Here is a 16851-nt window from a genome sequence, read left to right as displayed (position 1 = left end):
GTTTGCATGTTCTCCCCGTGCATGCGTGGGTTTTCTCCGGGTACTTCGGTTTCCTCCCACATTCCAAAAAACATGCTAGGTTAATTAGCGACTCCAAATTGTCCATAGGTATGAATGTGAGTGTGAATGGTTGTTTGTCTATATGTGCCCTATCATTGGTGATGTGCTCAGTCCAGAGTGTACCCTGTCTCTCGCCCGAACACAGCTGGGATAGGCTCCAGCAACCCCTGTGACTCTCGTGAGGATAAGCGGTAGAAACTGAATGAATGTTTTTGGAATGTGGGAGGAAACCGGAGTACCCGGAGAAAACCCACGCATGCAAACTCCACACAAAGATGGCCGAGGGTGGAATCGAACTCGGGTCTCCTGGTGTGCCAACCACATGCAGCCCATCAGACATATTTCATTAATAACATTCATTCATTTTCTACGGCTGGAGCCTATCCCAGCTGTCTTCGGGCGAGAGGCGGGGTACACCCTGGACTGGTGGCCAGCCAATCACAGGGCACATATAGACAAACAACCATTCACACTCACATTCATACCTATGGACAATTTGGAGTCTAAGCTAATTAACCTAGCATGTTTTTGGAATGTGGGAGGTAACCGGAGAAAACCCACGCATGCACGGGGAGAACATGCAAACTCCACACAGAGATGGCCGAGGGTGGAATTGAACCCTAGTCTCCTAGCTAACCACTTGACCCCCGTGCCGCCCTCATTAATACCATATTCCACTAATAATGAATTCATTTTACAACATGCCAATAATAAACAAGCTCCAAGCCATATTTTTTTGGACACCCCTGATGGAGAATCAGAAGTTCATGAGGATGTCTCGCTCCTGCATGCTGGTATAGAAGGACTTTCCAAACACAAAGGAGTGCAAGCCTGCCCTCAGCTTCTCGGCGAAGGCCATGACAATGTTCAAGTCTCCTTCCACCGTCAGATTCAGGTCGTTCTTTAAGTTGCGCAACGACTGGAAAGGCTGCTTCCCCTTTTGCCTGTAAGGGAAGAGACGCAATCGCTAACAACCTGTGAAGAGTCAGACTTAAGAGATTTGCATTAAGCATCTCGAGCTGCAGGTGTGCATGGGAATTCCGAGGCGCACATGAATTATGCATGCTGCTCCGCAATGTAAGTTTGCATAAACCGTCTTGTTAGCAGTACAATGACATTCGCTTCTGTCACAGGCTGCTCGGTAAACATAAACAAGCCACCTTCGTGCCCTCTCGCTGTATCACGACAAGAACCGTTTTCCGAATAAGATTCATTCATTCATTCATTTTCTACCGCTTTTCCTCACGAGGGTCGCGGGGGGTGCTGGAGCCTATCCCAGCTGTCTTCGGGCGAGAGGCGGGGTACACCCTGGACTGGTGGCCAGCCAATCACAGGGCACATATAGACAAACAACCATTCACACTCACATTCATACCTATGGACAATTTGGAGTCGCTAATTAACCTAGCATGTTTTTGGAATGTGGGAGGAAACCGGAGTACCCGGAGAAAACCCACGCATGCACAGGGAGAACATGCAAACTCCACACAGAGATGGCCGAGGGTGGAATTGAACCCTGGTCTCCTAGCTGTGAGGTCTGCGCACTAACCACCAGACCACCGTGCCGCCTCCGAATAAGATGATAAATTCAATTCAATTTAAAAATGAACAGCTTATTTTTTTCCCATTCATTTTTTTTTCTACGGTTTTCGCATAAATACGGAGAACCTTTCTGATATTTGCTAGCATTCGCACTCCAACTCTTACGTTTCGTCCTCGATGTACTTCAGCAGTGTGAGCGCCTTCCTGTGGAGCAGCAGTAGGAACTGAGCCAGGTAGGCACTCCGCAGGGACAGCCCAGGCTTCAGCATGAACACCTGGGTAAGACACAGAATGGAAATTCCTACACCATCAAAGAGCTCAGCGGGCTAATAATGAAATAAGTTGTGGTGGGAACCATGAGAAAGAATGAGAAGGAAACACATGCAATAGTCATGGGGGGCGGGTGGGGGGGGTGGATCTTTGTAACTCGGAAATACCATAATTGAGTGGAAGTTGTCATCCTTCTGTGTGGCATAGGCTCAAGAGACTAGACTAGTTGGACGGGAACCAAGACTGGAACAGTGCAAATATTTTGACTCGTGGCCCGCATTGAGTTAATAAAGTTTTTTTTTTTTTTTTTAACTAAATAAGATATCCAACTTGCAAGTCATGTTGCCAGTTTGTATGTTAAAAGTTGAAATAGCAACTCTCGGGCCGGATTCCAACACTTGGCGGGCTGCATGTGGCCCCCGGGCCGCAGTTTGCCCACCCCTGATCTATGATGTACAGCTATGCTATGTATGTTTGGTTGATGTATATTTTTTTTTTCAAGAAATAAGAATAATACCTAATTACACTAATCCCTCATTTATCATGGTTGATTCGTTGCAGACCTGACAGTGATAAGTGAATTTCTGCAATGTAGGATTCCTTATTTATAAATGGAATATTTTTTTTTGTTGGAAATTCATAGAAAACCTGGTTATAATTTACAATAATCGAATACTACAACAGGGCGGCACGGCGGTCGAGTGGTTAGCTCACAACTAGGAGACCAGGGTTCAATTCCACCCTATGGCATCTCTGTGTGGAGTTTGCATGTTCTCCCCGTGCATGCGTGGGTTTTCTCCGGGTACTCCGGTTTCCTCCCACATTCCAAAAACATGCTAGGTTAATAAGCGACTCCAAATTGTCCATAGGTATGAATGTGAGTGTGAATGGTTGTTTGTCTATATGTGCCCTGTGATTGGCTGGCGACCAGTCCAGGATGTACCCCGCCTCTTGCCCGAAAACGGCTGGGATAGGCTCCAGCACCCCCACGACCCGTGTGAGGAAAAAGCGGTAGAAAATGAACGAAAGTTGAAATACTTAGAAAGCAACTCTTTCAAACACTTGGTGGGCCACAAGTGGCCCCCGGGCCATAGTTTGCCCATCCCTGATCTATGATGTACAGCTATGCTATGTATGTTTGGTTGATGTGTCTTCTCTGTGCTTGTATTCCTGCATGTAATTTTTTTTAAAGAAATACCTAATTACACTAATCCCTCATTTATCATGGTTGATTAGTTGCAGACCTGACAGTGATAAGTGAATTTCTGCAATGTAGGATTCCTTATTTATAAATGGAATATTTTTTTTGTTGGGAATTCGTCGAAAATCTGTTTATAATTTATGGTAATCGAATACTACAACAGGGCGGCACGGCGGGCGAGACCTCACAGTGAGGAGACCAGGGTTCAATTCCACCCTCTCTGTTGATTAGTTGCAGACCTGATAGTGATAAGTGAATTTCTGCAATGTAGGATTCCTTATCTATAAATTGAATATTTTTTTAGTTGGGAATTCGTAGAAAACATGTTTATAATTTACGGTGATCGAATACTACAACACTCGATTAATTGTATACCTGATTAATCTTCAATTAATTGTTGCAGATCTAATCTAATCATGGGTTGGAATCAAAATAGATAGAAATATACAGTATGTTCCCCCGGAGGTTATATAGGTTCTCTCCAGATATTCCATACCTCTGTATCAAACCAAAAAAATCTGATTCCGATATACCGTAACCCCCCCGCCCCCCCCCCAATAATAACTTACCTCATCTATAAACGACTTGACCAAAGTATCTTTATGCATGACATCTTGAAATATATTCCTAAGAACAAAAAAGAACATGAGGATTGTTTTGAAATCTAAATTCCAGATGTGTGTTTTTTTCCATGAAAAACAAGACGGTTCGATTCCCAGCTTACAAGTCAGGGGTGAAAGTGTCATCGGTGGGAATGACGGTGTCAGGAGGTATGTCCTCTTCACTGTCAGTCTTCCATAGAGTGTTAAGCTCAGACCGCATATAGCGCCGCTGGTTGTACGTGTGCTCGTGACAGGGTGGCATTTGCTTGACCGTGTTGATGTCGACGTCGATGTGCGTGGTTGGGTAAGGGGAGTAGAGGACTTGACGGAAGGGCAGTACGAAGCTACCAGTTGAGTCCTGAAAAAGAAGAAAAAAAAAATCACACTGATGATCTAGAAATATGAATTCTTATTTAAACTCTCATAATCAACTTAAATTAGAGCGGTTCGACAAATAAATACATGTGCAAAATTGACTTTTTTTTTGGCAAAAAACTTTTTCTTTTTGTAAGCAGGTTTTTATGCATTTGTCTGCTTGTGGTTTCTACCTTCTTCTCTTTGTTCCCCGTTGTGGCTTTGCATGAAAAACTGCAAGGGGTGTCAAAACGAGAAACTGCATAACAGTCAAGTTCGGATACACTCATGATGAATAGAAGAGTGCAATGACAAAGAACAAAGGCACCGTTTCCCTTACCATCGGTATTTGGAGGGGGGGGGGGGGGGGGGGTGCCTGAGTGAGCGAACGTCTGACAGCACTCCCCAACTTCCCAAGAAGGTCAAATTAAGGTCATATTAATTGTAAAACTGTCAGGTTCAAACTCCTTTTAAAAACACTTAATTGCAGAAATACAGAAGGGACAGACAATAAGATTCAAAGTTACTCGCAGCGACGAGATTGAAACCGCATTGAGTATGGTCGCGGGGGGTGCTGGAGCCTATCCCAGCTGTCTTCTCTTTGGGCGAGAGGCGGGGTGCACCCTGGACTGGTGGGCAGCCAATCACAGGGCACATATAGACAAACAACCATTCACACTCACATTCATACCTATGGACAATTTGGAGTCGCTAATTAACCTAGCATGTTTTTTTTTTTTGGAATGTGGGAGGAAACCGGAGTACCCGGAGAAAACCCACGCATGCACGGGGAGAACATGCAAACTCCAAACACAGAGAGATGGCAGAGGGTGGAATTGAACCCTGGTCTCCTAGCTGTGAGGCGCTAACCACTCGACCGCCGTGACACCCTGTTGTAGTATTCGATTACCGTAAATTATAAACATGTTTTCTACGAATTCCCAACAAAAAAATATTCCATTTATAAATAAGGAATCCTACATTGCAGAAATTCACTTATCACTGTCAGGTCTGCAACTAATCAACCATGATAAAGGAGGGATTACTGTTATTAGGTATTATTCTTATTTCTTTAAAAAATTACATGCAGGAATAAAAGCACAGAGAAGACACATCAACCAAACATACATAGCATAGCTGTACATCATAGATCAGGGGTGGGCAAACTACGGCCCGGGGGCCACATGCGACCCACCAAGTGTTTGAATCCATCCCGAGAATTGCTTTCTAAGTATTTCAACTTTCATTCATTTTCTACCGCTTTTTCCTCACAAGGGTCGCAGGGGGTGCTGGAGCCTATCCCAGCTGTCTTTGAGCGAGAGGCGGGGTACACCCTGGACTGGTGGCTAGCCAATCACAGGGCACATATAGACAAACAACCATTCACACTCACATTCATACCTATGGACAATTTGGAGTCGCTAATTAACCTAGCATGTTTTTGGAATGTGGGAGGAAAGCGGAGTATTTCAAATATAAAATAATGATAATTCTATTAATTCATGTGTACAGTATATATATATATATATATCATGTGTATTATTAAATTTAACAAGTGTATATAATATAAACATCCCTACGCCGCCTCTCGCCCCAAGTGAGCTGGGATAGGCTCCAGCATAGCCCGCAACCCGAGTGAGGTTGAGTGACATCGAAAATGGATGCGATATAAATATACTTATATCTATATACTATTATGGCATATACTGTTATGGCATATATGGCATATTATACCTATTATTACAATGGCATACCTATTACCTATGGACAATATGGAGTCGCTAATTAACCTAGCATGTTTTTGGAATGTGGGAGGAAACCGGAGTACCCGGACGGGGAGAACATGCAAACTCCACACAGAGATAGATGGCCGACGTTGGAATTGAACTCAGGTCGCCTAGCTGTGAGGTCTACATGCTAACCACTCGACCGCCGTGCAGCCCCTAATCGACACAACACATTTGTAGTCTGTTACTGTTAATATTTTTCCCAAATTGATCATTGTATTATTGTGTATTAATAATGATAAGACGTAAACGTGGTTGCTAGTTCGCCGCCATTGTTGCCTTGTGCAACTTTGTGTTACTTTCTGATGTGAAAGAGCCACAACAAGATTAAGTTGTTTTTCCCCATGACCACATTGCATAGAAGTATTTGATTCTACAGTTGGATTTTAGTGTTTCCCTTAGGTTTACAGCTTTGGGGTGGCAGATGGGGGGCTTGGACTCAAACACACACACACACATGAATACACACAGTGCAGCCAACTCTAATGCAATTTCTCCTCTACAGTTACATTGCTGCTGAAGTCACACAAACACGCAAACATTAGCACAGATGCTGTGTTAGTAAGTTGTGTTGCCGACTCCAATGCAATTGTTCCTAAACAGTTACATTTGTTGTGCACACATGCATAGTCATGTGGACAGGAAGTGTATCCGGGAGTGTGTGAGTTGCAGGGGATTTTGCGAAAACCGAATAGACATGAACACACACACACAAGTACTGTTGACAACTCCGATGCGATCAGTCCTCTACAGATCCATTTGGGGAGCACAGAGGTGTGTGTGTGTTAGGACTGAATAGGACTGATGAAACAACACAAACACATGCATGGATCCTATGTTGATACTGTACATTTGAGGAGCACACATGCATATGGTTTTGGATTTATGATATACGATATTCTACTATAGTTACATTTGGTGATTGAGGAATTGGGGAATTGGGCCGACCAAACAGACACAAACACATGCGCACCATAGCCAACACCTCCACAGTTACATATGACCGACCTTCATAATAGTAAGGAAATACGCTAAACCAGGGGTCCCCAACCACTGGGCCGGGGACCGGTATCGGTCTGTGGCGCATTTGCTACCCGGCAAATAATAAATTATAATAAACAATTTATTAACGGGGCGGCACGGCGGTTGAGTGGTTAGCACGCAGACCTTACAGCTAGGAGACAAGGTTCAATCCCACCCTTGTGTGGAGTTTGCATGTTCTCCCCGTGCATGCGTGGGTTTTCTCCGGGTACTCCGGTTTCCTCCCACATTCCAAAAACATGCTAGGTTAATTAGCGACTTCAAATTGTCCATAGGTATGAATGTGAGTGTGAATGGTTGTTTGTCTATATGTGCCCTGTGATTGGCTGGCCACCAGTCCACGGTGTACCCCCCGCCTCTCGCCCGAAGACAGCTGGGATAGGCTCCAGCACCCCCTGCTACCCTTGTGAGGATAAGCGTTAGAAAACAAACAAGCGAATGTGTCGATCAGGAAGTTGTTTCAGAAGTCGGTTACCTTTAGCAGGCCCTGAACAAAGAGGCCTGTGTCATATTTGAAGGATGAGTCCGCCCTACAAAGGCGAGAACATTTCTTCTCCTCAGCGGTAAGGAAGAGGCAGAGCGTCCGCACCATCTGCCAAAAAATATTTTGGGATATAATAAATTAAACAGCTAACGCACATAAAATCATTAAAGGGAATGTACTGAATTTAATGGGATCACTTCCTGCATAAAAGGGGTAGCACTTAAACTGCCTACAGTGGGGGATCAATTCAGATCGTTACGTAATAAAATGAGATTGACACATTTCGTCCTCGTTAACCAATGTCTAAATGTAAATGGTAATGGTTTAATTTCATTTGAACATGCATCAGATTACAATTGAATGCATCCCATAATCAGTTCACAGTTCCACATGTCCAAAAGGAGTAGGAAGAAGCAAAGCTTATTAAATCCTACCCCTCCATCTGGTACTTTTACAATCAGTAACTGTTATATTTGTTCACTTCCTGCTTTCCTAATATAATTTAAGTTTATTTTTTAATATTATATATTTAATTGTATTTTTAAAAAAAAATTTTTTTTAATTTTTAATTTTTTTTTAAAATATAATTTTAAGTTTATTTTATTTTTTTAATTTAATTAAAAAAATGTTTTTGATTTAAAAAAAGTTTTTGTTATTTAATTTAATTTTATTTAAAATTATTTTATTATTATTTTATTTAATTAAATTTTCTTAATGGTTTAATTTCATTTAAACATTTCCTAGTATAATTAAGAGTTTTTTTTAATTATTATTTTTAAATTAAAAAAATGTTTTAATTTAATTGTTGTAATTTTTTTAATGGTTTAATTTCATTTGAACATGCATGAGATTACAATTGAATGCATCCCATAATCAGTTCACAGTTCCATATGTCCAAAAGGAGTAGGAAGAAGCAAAGCTTATTAAATCCTACCCCTCCATCTGGTACTTTTACAATCAGTAACTGTTACATTTGTTCACTTCCTGCTTTCTATAATACAGTTTAAGGTTTTTTTTTTAAATAATTTAATAAATGTAATAATATGACCATCCAATGACATAATGGGTACCATAGTAACTGTCAATATAGTGATATATAAAGCACATCATGACATAATGGGTACATTTCAACATAACTAAGTAGCTGCAACAAAAACCATGAAATCGAATGCAGGGCACAACTCGCTTTGCAACACTTTAAATTATGTACCGGAAATAACAGGTTTTCTTCTGTGTTATGGAAAATGTACCTTGTTGACTTTCTCCGGGTTGCTTCCCACCACTACCGAACAGCCACAAGTCTGGAAATGAGAGCTGATGGACCTGAACCACACAGATAAGTGCAAATGATAGCAAATTAGCATGACAATTACTTGAATTAATGATGATATTGTGGGAGATTTCTGAAAACATTTATATAGAAGGGAAAACAGGCTAACGATGAACTGCTAAAGCATGGTAGCCGTTAGCATGTTAGCATTTACTCATTGTCTAAAGGATAGTACACACATGGCATACTGTAGGGAGGTTACAGGACAACCTTGGCACTTTCTAAACTTGAGGCTCTCTTGCTAGGTGCGAGCATGATGACTGTTAGCATGTTAGCATTTTAGCTCTATGTCTAAATGCAAATACACACATGGCATGATGTCGGGACACTGTGGGACTGCCTTAAGACTTTTGGGACTTAAAGCTATCTTGCTAGGTGCTATCATGGTAGCCGTTAGCATGTTAGCATTTAAGCTAATTTACTATTGTCTGAAGGCAAATACAAAGATGGCATGATGCAGGGAGGTTATAGGACAACCTTGGCAGTTTCTACACTTGAGGCCCTCTTGCTATGTGCTAGCATGGTAGCCGTTAGCATGTTAGCATTTAAGCTTATTTACTCATGTCTAAAGGAAAATACACACATGGCATGATGTAGGGATGTTATAGGACAACTTTGGCATTTTCTAAACTTGAGGCTCTCTTGCTAGGTGCGAGCATGATGACTGTTAGCATGTTAGCATTTTAGCTCATTTACTCATGTCTAAATGCAAATACACACATGGCATGATGTAGGGATGTTATAAGACAACTTTGGCACTTTCTAAACTTGAGGCTCTCTTGCTAGGTGTGAGCATGGTAGCCGTTAGCATGTTAGCATTTAAGCTAATTTACTCATGTCTAAAGGCAAATACACACATGGTATGATGTGGGGACACTGTCGGACTGCCTGGACACTTTTGGGACTTGAGGCTGTCTTGCTAGGTGCTAGCATGATGACTGTTAGCATGTTAGCATTTTAGCTAATTTACTCATGTCTTAAAGGCAAATACACACATGGCATGATGTGGGGACACTATGGGACTGCCTCAAACTTTTCGGGACCTGAGGCTGTCGTGCTAGGCGCTCCAAAAACATGCTAGGTTAATTGGCGACTCCAAATTGTCCATAGGTATGAATGTGAGTGTGAATGGTTGTTTGTCTATATGTGCTCTGTGATTGGCTGGTGATCAGTCCAGGGTGGACCCCGCTGGGATAGGCTCCAGCAATGAATGAATGTTGTATTTGCTTTTGTATATGCGTCCCACAGTAGTCAGCTGCGACAATATAGTTTATCTGTATAATTTGTAGGACAATTATCATCCAGCAAAATGTGTTAATGCGACAGGCCTGGTTGTTTGTATTCTTCAACTCTCTTCAGCTATAAATGTCCTTTAACTGCTCATAAATCAGTTCAATTTACAGACTATTTGCCATCTCTGCAGCGTACGGCAATAAACTTAGCCAACTCTGAGGAATAGCAATTTGGCCTTGGCCTTTTGTCTGGAGGAAACTTCCGCCGCATGCAGAGTTTTTACTCATTGGAGGGATGATGGGTGTTGAGCCGGCACTTCTTATCATCTGTCACCATTTGCCGAGACCGGAGTGCTTACTTGTGGAGGAAATCCTCATGGCAGCTGTCGCCGATGTCATCATCATTTAGTACTGTGTCTTTTATCTAGTCAGAAACAAGGAAACAAATGAGATCATTTTGGCAGAGTTCTCAAGAACAAAACTAACGTGTTGATTGGCACATTTGTGCGATTTGCAATGAAAATATGATGCAAGCTCATCGTTGTGTAACAGCGGTGTGAGAAACAGACAGTGAGATTTCCACTAATTGGTGTTGATGCTTTGAAGTGCAGGGTTAGAGTTGATCTATATTGACCACAAAAGGCTACATAACACATTTGGTTTTAATTAGGGCTGCATGATTTGGCAGAAAATGGGAATTCCACATCAACCCAGAGTCCAAATGTTACTAATCATTGGTTGTGTTATTATGAAGATGACCCGGTCAGGTTGTTTTCTTGAAATTTTTCTTGAAAATTTTTTTCATTACATTTCATATTCCAGGTATTCCTAAAAAAACATGTTTTTGCTATCATGCCATTCAAATTTTTTACTTGCCTTTTATACATTTTAAGAAATTTTAGATTTGGTGTTACTACCCCAACCTTCCATAAGTGGGTCAAGGTTGTTTTCTTGAAATATCTTCGTAATGAAAATTTTTCATCATTACATATTCCAGGTATTCCTCAAAAACATGTTTTTGCTATCATGCCATTCACATTTTTATGAATTTTAAGACATTTTATTTTTTGTGTTACTACCCCAAACTTCCATAAATGGGTCAAAAATGACCCGGTCAGGTTGTTTTCTTCGTGAAAATCTTCGTAATGAAAATTTTTCATAATTTCGTATTCCAGGTATTCCTAAAAAAACATGTTTTTAATATCATGCCATTTACATTTTTAACTTACCTTTTACAAAATTTTAAGAAATTTTAGTTTTTGTGTTACTACCCCAACCTTCCATAAGTGGGTCAAAAATGACCCGGTCAGGTTGTTTTCTTGAAATATCTTCATAATGAAAATTTTTCATAATTTCATATTCCAGGTATTCCTAAAAAAACACATTTTTGATATCATGCCATTCACATTTTTAACTTACCTTTAATGAATTTTAAGAAATTTTATTTTTTGTGTTACTACCCCAAACTTACATAAGTGGGTCAAAAATGACCCGGTCAGGTTGTTTTCTTGAAATATCTTCGTAATGAAATTTTTTCATCATTTCATATCCCAGGTATTCCTAAAAAAACATGTTTTTAATATCATACCATTCACATTTTTAACTTACCTTTTATAAATTTTAAGAAATTTTAGTTTTTGTGTTACTACCCCAACCTTCCATAAGTGGCTAAAAATGACCCGGTCAGGTTGTTTTCTTGGAATATCTTTGTAATGAAATTTTTTCATCATTTCATATTCCAGGTATTCCTTAAAAAACATGTTTTTAATATCATGCCTTTCACATTTTTAACTTATCTTTTATACATTTTAAGAAATTTTAGTTTTTGTGTTACTACCCCAACCTTCCATAAGTGGGTCAAAAATGACCCGGTCAAGTTGTTTTCTTGAAATATCTTTGTAATGAAAATTTTTCATCATTTCATATTCCAGGTATTCCTCAAAAAACACTAAATATCATACAAGTGATTATTCTTAACCAAAATTGCAAAATTGTCATAAAAAGGCATTGATTCTAGTATGGGTGATTTTTGAGCCACTTATGGAAGAGTGTAGGGGTTCAGTCACTCGTGCATCTAAAGGGTTAAAGATGATTGTCACTCACGTCTATGTCTTCAGGCACACTGTGTGTCTTCATGGAAGCGAGCAGCGCCATAATCGGGACAATCTCCAAGCTCAGCACCGCGTTGATGTTGTAGCCCTGAAACAAAGCAAAGAAGGTAAATAAACACATTTATTAAAAACAGAAAAATGAATAAACTTTGCTTTGGTTCCGATTTTCTACAAGAAAAGCTCTGATAAAACATTCCACTGTTCTCAAATATCTTAATTTTTATTTTTCTACACAAAATAAGATGAAAAATAAATAAACAAATCAAGAATAAAGAAAATCAATCATTAATAAATAAATATAATAATAATAATAAAATGGCAAATAATAAAAACTTAAGAAACCACATATAGTTGGTGGGTAGACAAATTATTTTTTTCACATTAAAATGAACAAAGCATTATTAGAGCCCTGTAGACATGACAAAACACGACTATAGTCACATTTATACTCTTTTTATTTACAACATATTGCGCAACTGCAGGGTCTTGAGACACATGCTAACGCGCAAACTAGAGCGCTAGCGACCTAAACGGTAGCCTCCAAGTTATTTCCTTTAAACTTAAATAGCCAAAAACTTACCACTTCCACACGGATAGGGAGGATAACTATTAGTTAATTATTAGTTATTATATTAGTTATTAGTTATTTAACCTTTAACATGAACATGAATCAAACGTAATAATTTTTTCTGGGTACATGATACCATACAGCATCCATATCAAACTTGCGCGGGCCGCAATTAACATTAAACTTTCATATCAAGGCGGGGGCCTCAAACTAGTCTCCTGCGGGCCACATTTGGCCCATGGGCCGCGTGTTTGAGACCCCTGTGTTAAATCAATTAGTTTTATTTATTTTCTCATTTTAGTATTAATCACGAAAGAAACATCTATGGTGTTGGGGTGAATTTTGACCAAAAAAAGGTAGAAAAAGTGATTGTTTTCAGCAGTGCCGCGTGTTTGAGACCCCTGCACCAAGTGTATATATTTTCATTTCACAAGCAGAGAGAAAGATGTGGAGCCACTTCCCGAAAGACTCGACGCATGTTAGATGCTACAAGTTAGCCAGAGCTCTAGCACCAGCAAAACAAAGTAGCAAGTAAGTAAATCACAAAGAGGCATGCCCTTATGTTGACAGTTGACAGTCTTATTGGTATTTGGGTGGTATTTTGGGTATTATACGAGTTTATATCAATGCTCTTTATTTTTTTTTCAGCCCCAAAAAGCCCATATCAGTCAGGCCCTAATTCTAACATTCGCCTTACAACAAATTGATTAATTTGAGCATAAAACCCTTCACACTATGTAATCGCGTCATTTTGCCCAACTGTTCACACCGTATAGTTTTGAACTTATCAGCATAATTACTCCTCAACAGGCAGCACGGAAAGCAACTTTAATAACGCACTCATGTTACAATCGCTAATGAAGTGCACAGATGTGTGGATCACTTTAAAGTAATTTAATACCACACCAGAGCAATACAATATGAATTAAGAAAACGCCAAGTAAGCAATTGGGAGTGTGTGAGGTACCTTCTGCATCCAAATGCGTCCCTTGCGAATAGCATGTTTCAGCCTCTCCACGCAGATGGTGTGTAAAGGTAAATAAAAGGCCAGCTCGGTCTGAGGTAAAATAATGGACAAGGCGCAGGTGTTCTTGTCCCCCTTTAGTTCACCATCGAAAATGAGCGACACAATGATGACACCCTTCTCCGCTAAGACAAAAAACTTCACATCCACGGCTCCGCACTCGGCGCTCCGCAGAATCTCGCCATTGAGTGTGTGATTGGCCAAAAAAGTCACATCTCCATCGCTGAGGAACATTCCCTGATCGCACTTTGGTGCCCAGATATGATGCACACGTGGTCCGAGGATATTGTCCCAATAGGCAAAGGTGGCAGCCAGCAGTGGGCATTCTCCATCTATCGCTACTTCGGACTTTGCCACAGCAGGTGACTGGGGTGGACCCTCAGAAGACATTTTGAAATGTTGGATGAAACACCGGATGACAAACTGAAATATAAAACGACATTAAAATTAATTTGCAGACAATGAAATATATACAAATCACAATGTTACCGCAGTACTGCGATCTATTTGTGGCAACAACATCATCAATTTACATCATTGGGGGATCATTGTCCATCTGTTACATCAGCACACTCAAAACAGGAGGAGGTGAAAGGGACCGTTTATACAAATGTTGGCCGGGTACCTTTCATTTCTGTGATTGTAACACTTATTTATTTATGTTTTTGTGGTGGTCAGGCATTGCTGCTATACTAAAAATATTAACTTAAGCATCCCGGGGCAAGTACTTGTTTCCAATCGATGGGTGGACATTAACAAAAACACCTATGATGGTTAATATAGGCTGTTTAACCATAGACATGGATAGACGCTGCATTGAGCACTAAGCCGTATGTCAACATCGCCGCCATACTGGATGAGTCAAAGCTGCGCTTTCTACAAAGAAATGTAATCCTTAAATGTATTTTTTTGTGACTAACTGATTTACAAGTATTTCAATGCGCGTGTGAATGTATAAACAAAAGGAATTAACTTAAAATTCTTTGTAGAAAGGCGCTTTATGAAAGTAAGTACTGTACATTTACATTATATTTGACCCATCCAATATGGCGGCGATGTTGACGTATGGCGGCAGCGGATATAAACACGCGATGCGACGTCTATCTAAGTCTGTGTTTAGCCGAATGACTGCAAGGCTACCAGTCCACAGTGTACCCCGCATCTCGCGAGAAGTCAGATGGGATATGCTTTAGCATAACTGCGTCCCTATTGGAGATAGCGGTACAGAAATTGGGTAGTATGTCGGATTCGTTTCGACAGGGAACTACAATTACAAATGACTATAAATAACAACACTGTACATTCCACACACACACACACATATTTGCATATGTGTGTTGTGGTATTGTCTAATTTTCCTATACACTATACATGCTAACTGGCTAACCCGCGTCACCATCACAACACACAAACCTGGAAACAAATAACAACAAATAACTTACTCGTTTCGTCGATTAATCCCGACTCTCCGCTTCTACTGGAAGACTTTCAAATGTTCCATGACATTTATAATATGCTTATCTTTTGCTGCCAATAGGATATATCAGACTGCACTGTCACTACACCGCTCAGTAGCCACCTGTAGTACTTCCGGGTACGTCTTTATGACGTCAATTGAGGGCGACAGTGCGCGCCCTCTAGTGAAGAACCGTGGGAACATATTTTTTTTCAATATTACATATTTATAGATTTATAATATAAAACTATCTTTCAGTTCGACGACATAGCTCACTCATGCTCTCTTAATTTGTCATTTTTAATAGAAATGTGACTTTATTGTATAAACCTCAGTTAAATCTCAGTTTGTTGCATAATTGCAAACTTATTCTGTCCGAATAATTTGTAAATACATAATATTACACAGTATTTGCCGCAGCAAAACTGTTCTTTGGGAAGTTTTCAAAGTCACAGTCAACAGCCAGTCCAATTTGAGCTTGCTGGCTGCCCCTACTGATTGTAATTGCACTGTGAATAGCACTGCAGCATTACAAGAGCGACTGCGGTAAAGCAGCCTAGTCTTTTCTATCCTGAAAATAAAACTCTAAATAAAATTTAAAATAAATAATAAAATAAAATAATAAAAAATATTTTTATATATAATAAAATATAAAATAAAATATTTAATAAATAAAATAAAATATTTAATAAATAAAATAAAATTTCATTCATTCATTCATTTTCTACCGCTTTTTCCTCACGAGGGTCGCGGGGGGTGCTGGAGCCTATCCCAGCTGTCTTCGGGCGAGAGGCGGGGTACACCCTGGACTGGTCGCCAGCCAATCACAGGGCACATATAGTCAAACAACCATTCACACTCACATTCATACCTATGGACAATTTGGAGTCGCTAATTAACCTAGCATGTTTTTGGAATGTGGGAGGAACATGCAAACTCCACACAGAGATGACAGGAATTGAACTCGGGTTTCCTAGCTGTGAGGCCTCTGCGCTAACCGCTCGGCCGCCGTGCAGCCCCGATGATAAACATGAATATTTCAAATTGTTTTTGTCGATGTAAACAAATCCAACCGTCCATTTTTTTATGTCACAGGAATGCTGGAGCCTATCACAGCTGTCTTCGAACGAGAGGCGGGGTGCACCCTGGACTGGTGGCCAGCCAATCGCAGGGCACATATAGTCAAACAACCATTCACACTAACATTCATACCTATGGACAGTTTGGGGTTGCTAATTAACCTAGCATGTTTTTGCAATGTGAGAGGAAACCGGAGTACCCGGAAAAAACCCACGCATGCACGGGGAGAACATGCAAACCCCACACAGATGACGGTGGAATTGAACTCGGGTTTCCTAGCTGTGAGGCCTGTTTGCCAACCACTCAACCATCGAAACAAACGGTGGTCCTGATTCCCGATTCGGTTTTCCTGAACTTGTTAAGCCAGAACGAACTGAAAATAAAATTTAATAAATAAAATATAATAAAAAAAAACTTTTTATTTGCATTATCCTTGTCATATCATCTTTAGGTATTCTTAGCTATGTCTTACATAAACATTTATTTTCAGATTATGGGTATTCAGGTGAAAAAAAACACACATCAAAATGTTGTCAAAATTGTTCTCATTCATTCACATCTTTGTATCCTCGGGCATTGAATCGATCGCAACCGGACTGTTCATGATGTTTCGCCTCTCAACCGAGCAGGCTTAATCAATTCATGCTCTCTGACAAGGCTGGGCAATTCTATCCCGACTCGATGGGACAAACACTCGTCTGCAATTCCA

The 16851-nt window shown here is 40.2% G+C and overlaps 1 protein-coding gene across 1 annotated transcript; it reads right to left on the bottom strand.

Annotated features, from left to right (window-relative positions):
• Positions 1-230: 230 nt before the first annotated feature.
• LOC131140245 (guanine nucleotide exchange factor C9orf72 homolog) lies at positions 231-15201 on the bottom strand. Its single transcript, XM_058090488.1, has 10 exons — positions 15049-15201; positions 13550-14029; positions 12007-12102; positions 10263-10327; positions 8592-8664; positions 7333-7449; positions 3798-4033; positions 3643-3700; positions 1768-1877; positions 231-1004 (listed from the first exon to the last, which is right to left on the bottom strand). The coding sequence occupies exons 2-10, from the start codon at positions 13994-13996 to the stop codon at positions 818-820; spliced, it is 1389 nt and encodes a 462-aa protein (XP_057946471.1). The 5' UTR covers positions 13997-14029; positions 15049-15201; the 3' UTR covers positions 231-817.
• Positions 15202-16851: the final 1650 nt, after the last annotated feature.

The sequence above is a fragment of the Doryrhamphus excisus genome, chromosome 13 (assembly GCF_030265055.1).
Source record: "Doryrhamphus excisus isolate RoL2022-K1 chromosome 13, RoL_Dexc_1.0, whole genome shotgun sequence".
Classification (NCBI taxonomy): Eukaryota; Metazoa; Chordata; class Actinopteri; order Syngnathiformes; family Syngnathidae; genus Doryrhamphus; species Doryrhamphus excisus.
The sequence above is the reverse complement of the archived record's forward strand: the minus strand, read 5'-3'. Positions and strand labels throughout refer to the sequence as shown.

Coding starts and splice junctions, on each gene's coding strand:
- LOC131140245 (XM_058090488.1), bottom strand. CDS start 13,996: ATGTCTTCTGAGGGTCCACCCCAGTCACCTGCTGTGGCAAAGTCCGAA. Junction 8,665..10,262: donor CATGAGGATTTCCTCCACAA/GTAAGCACTCCG, acceptor TGTGTGGTTCAG/GTCCATCAGCTCTCATTTCC. Junction 4,034..7,332: donor TTGTTCAGGGCCTGCTAAAG/GTAACCGACTTC, acceptor CTTCTTTTTCAG/GACTCAACTGGTAGCTTCGT.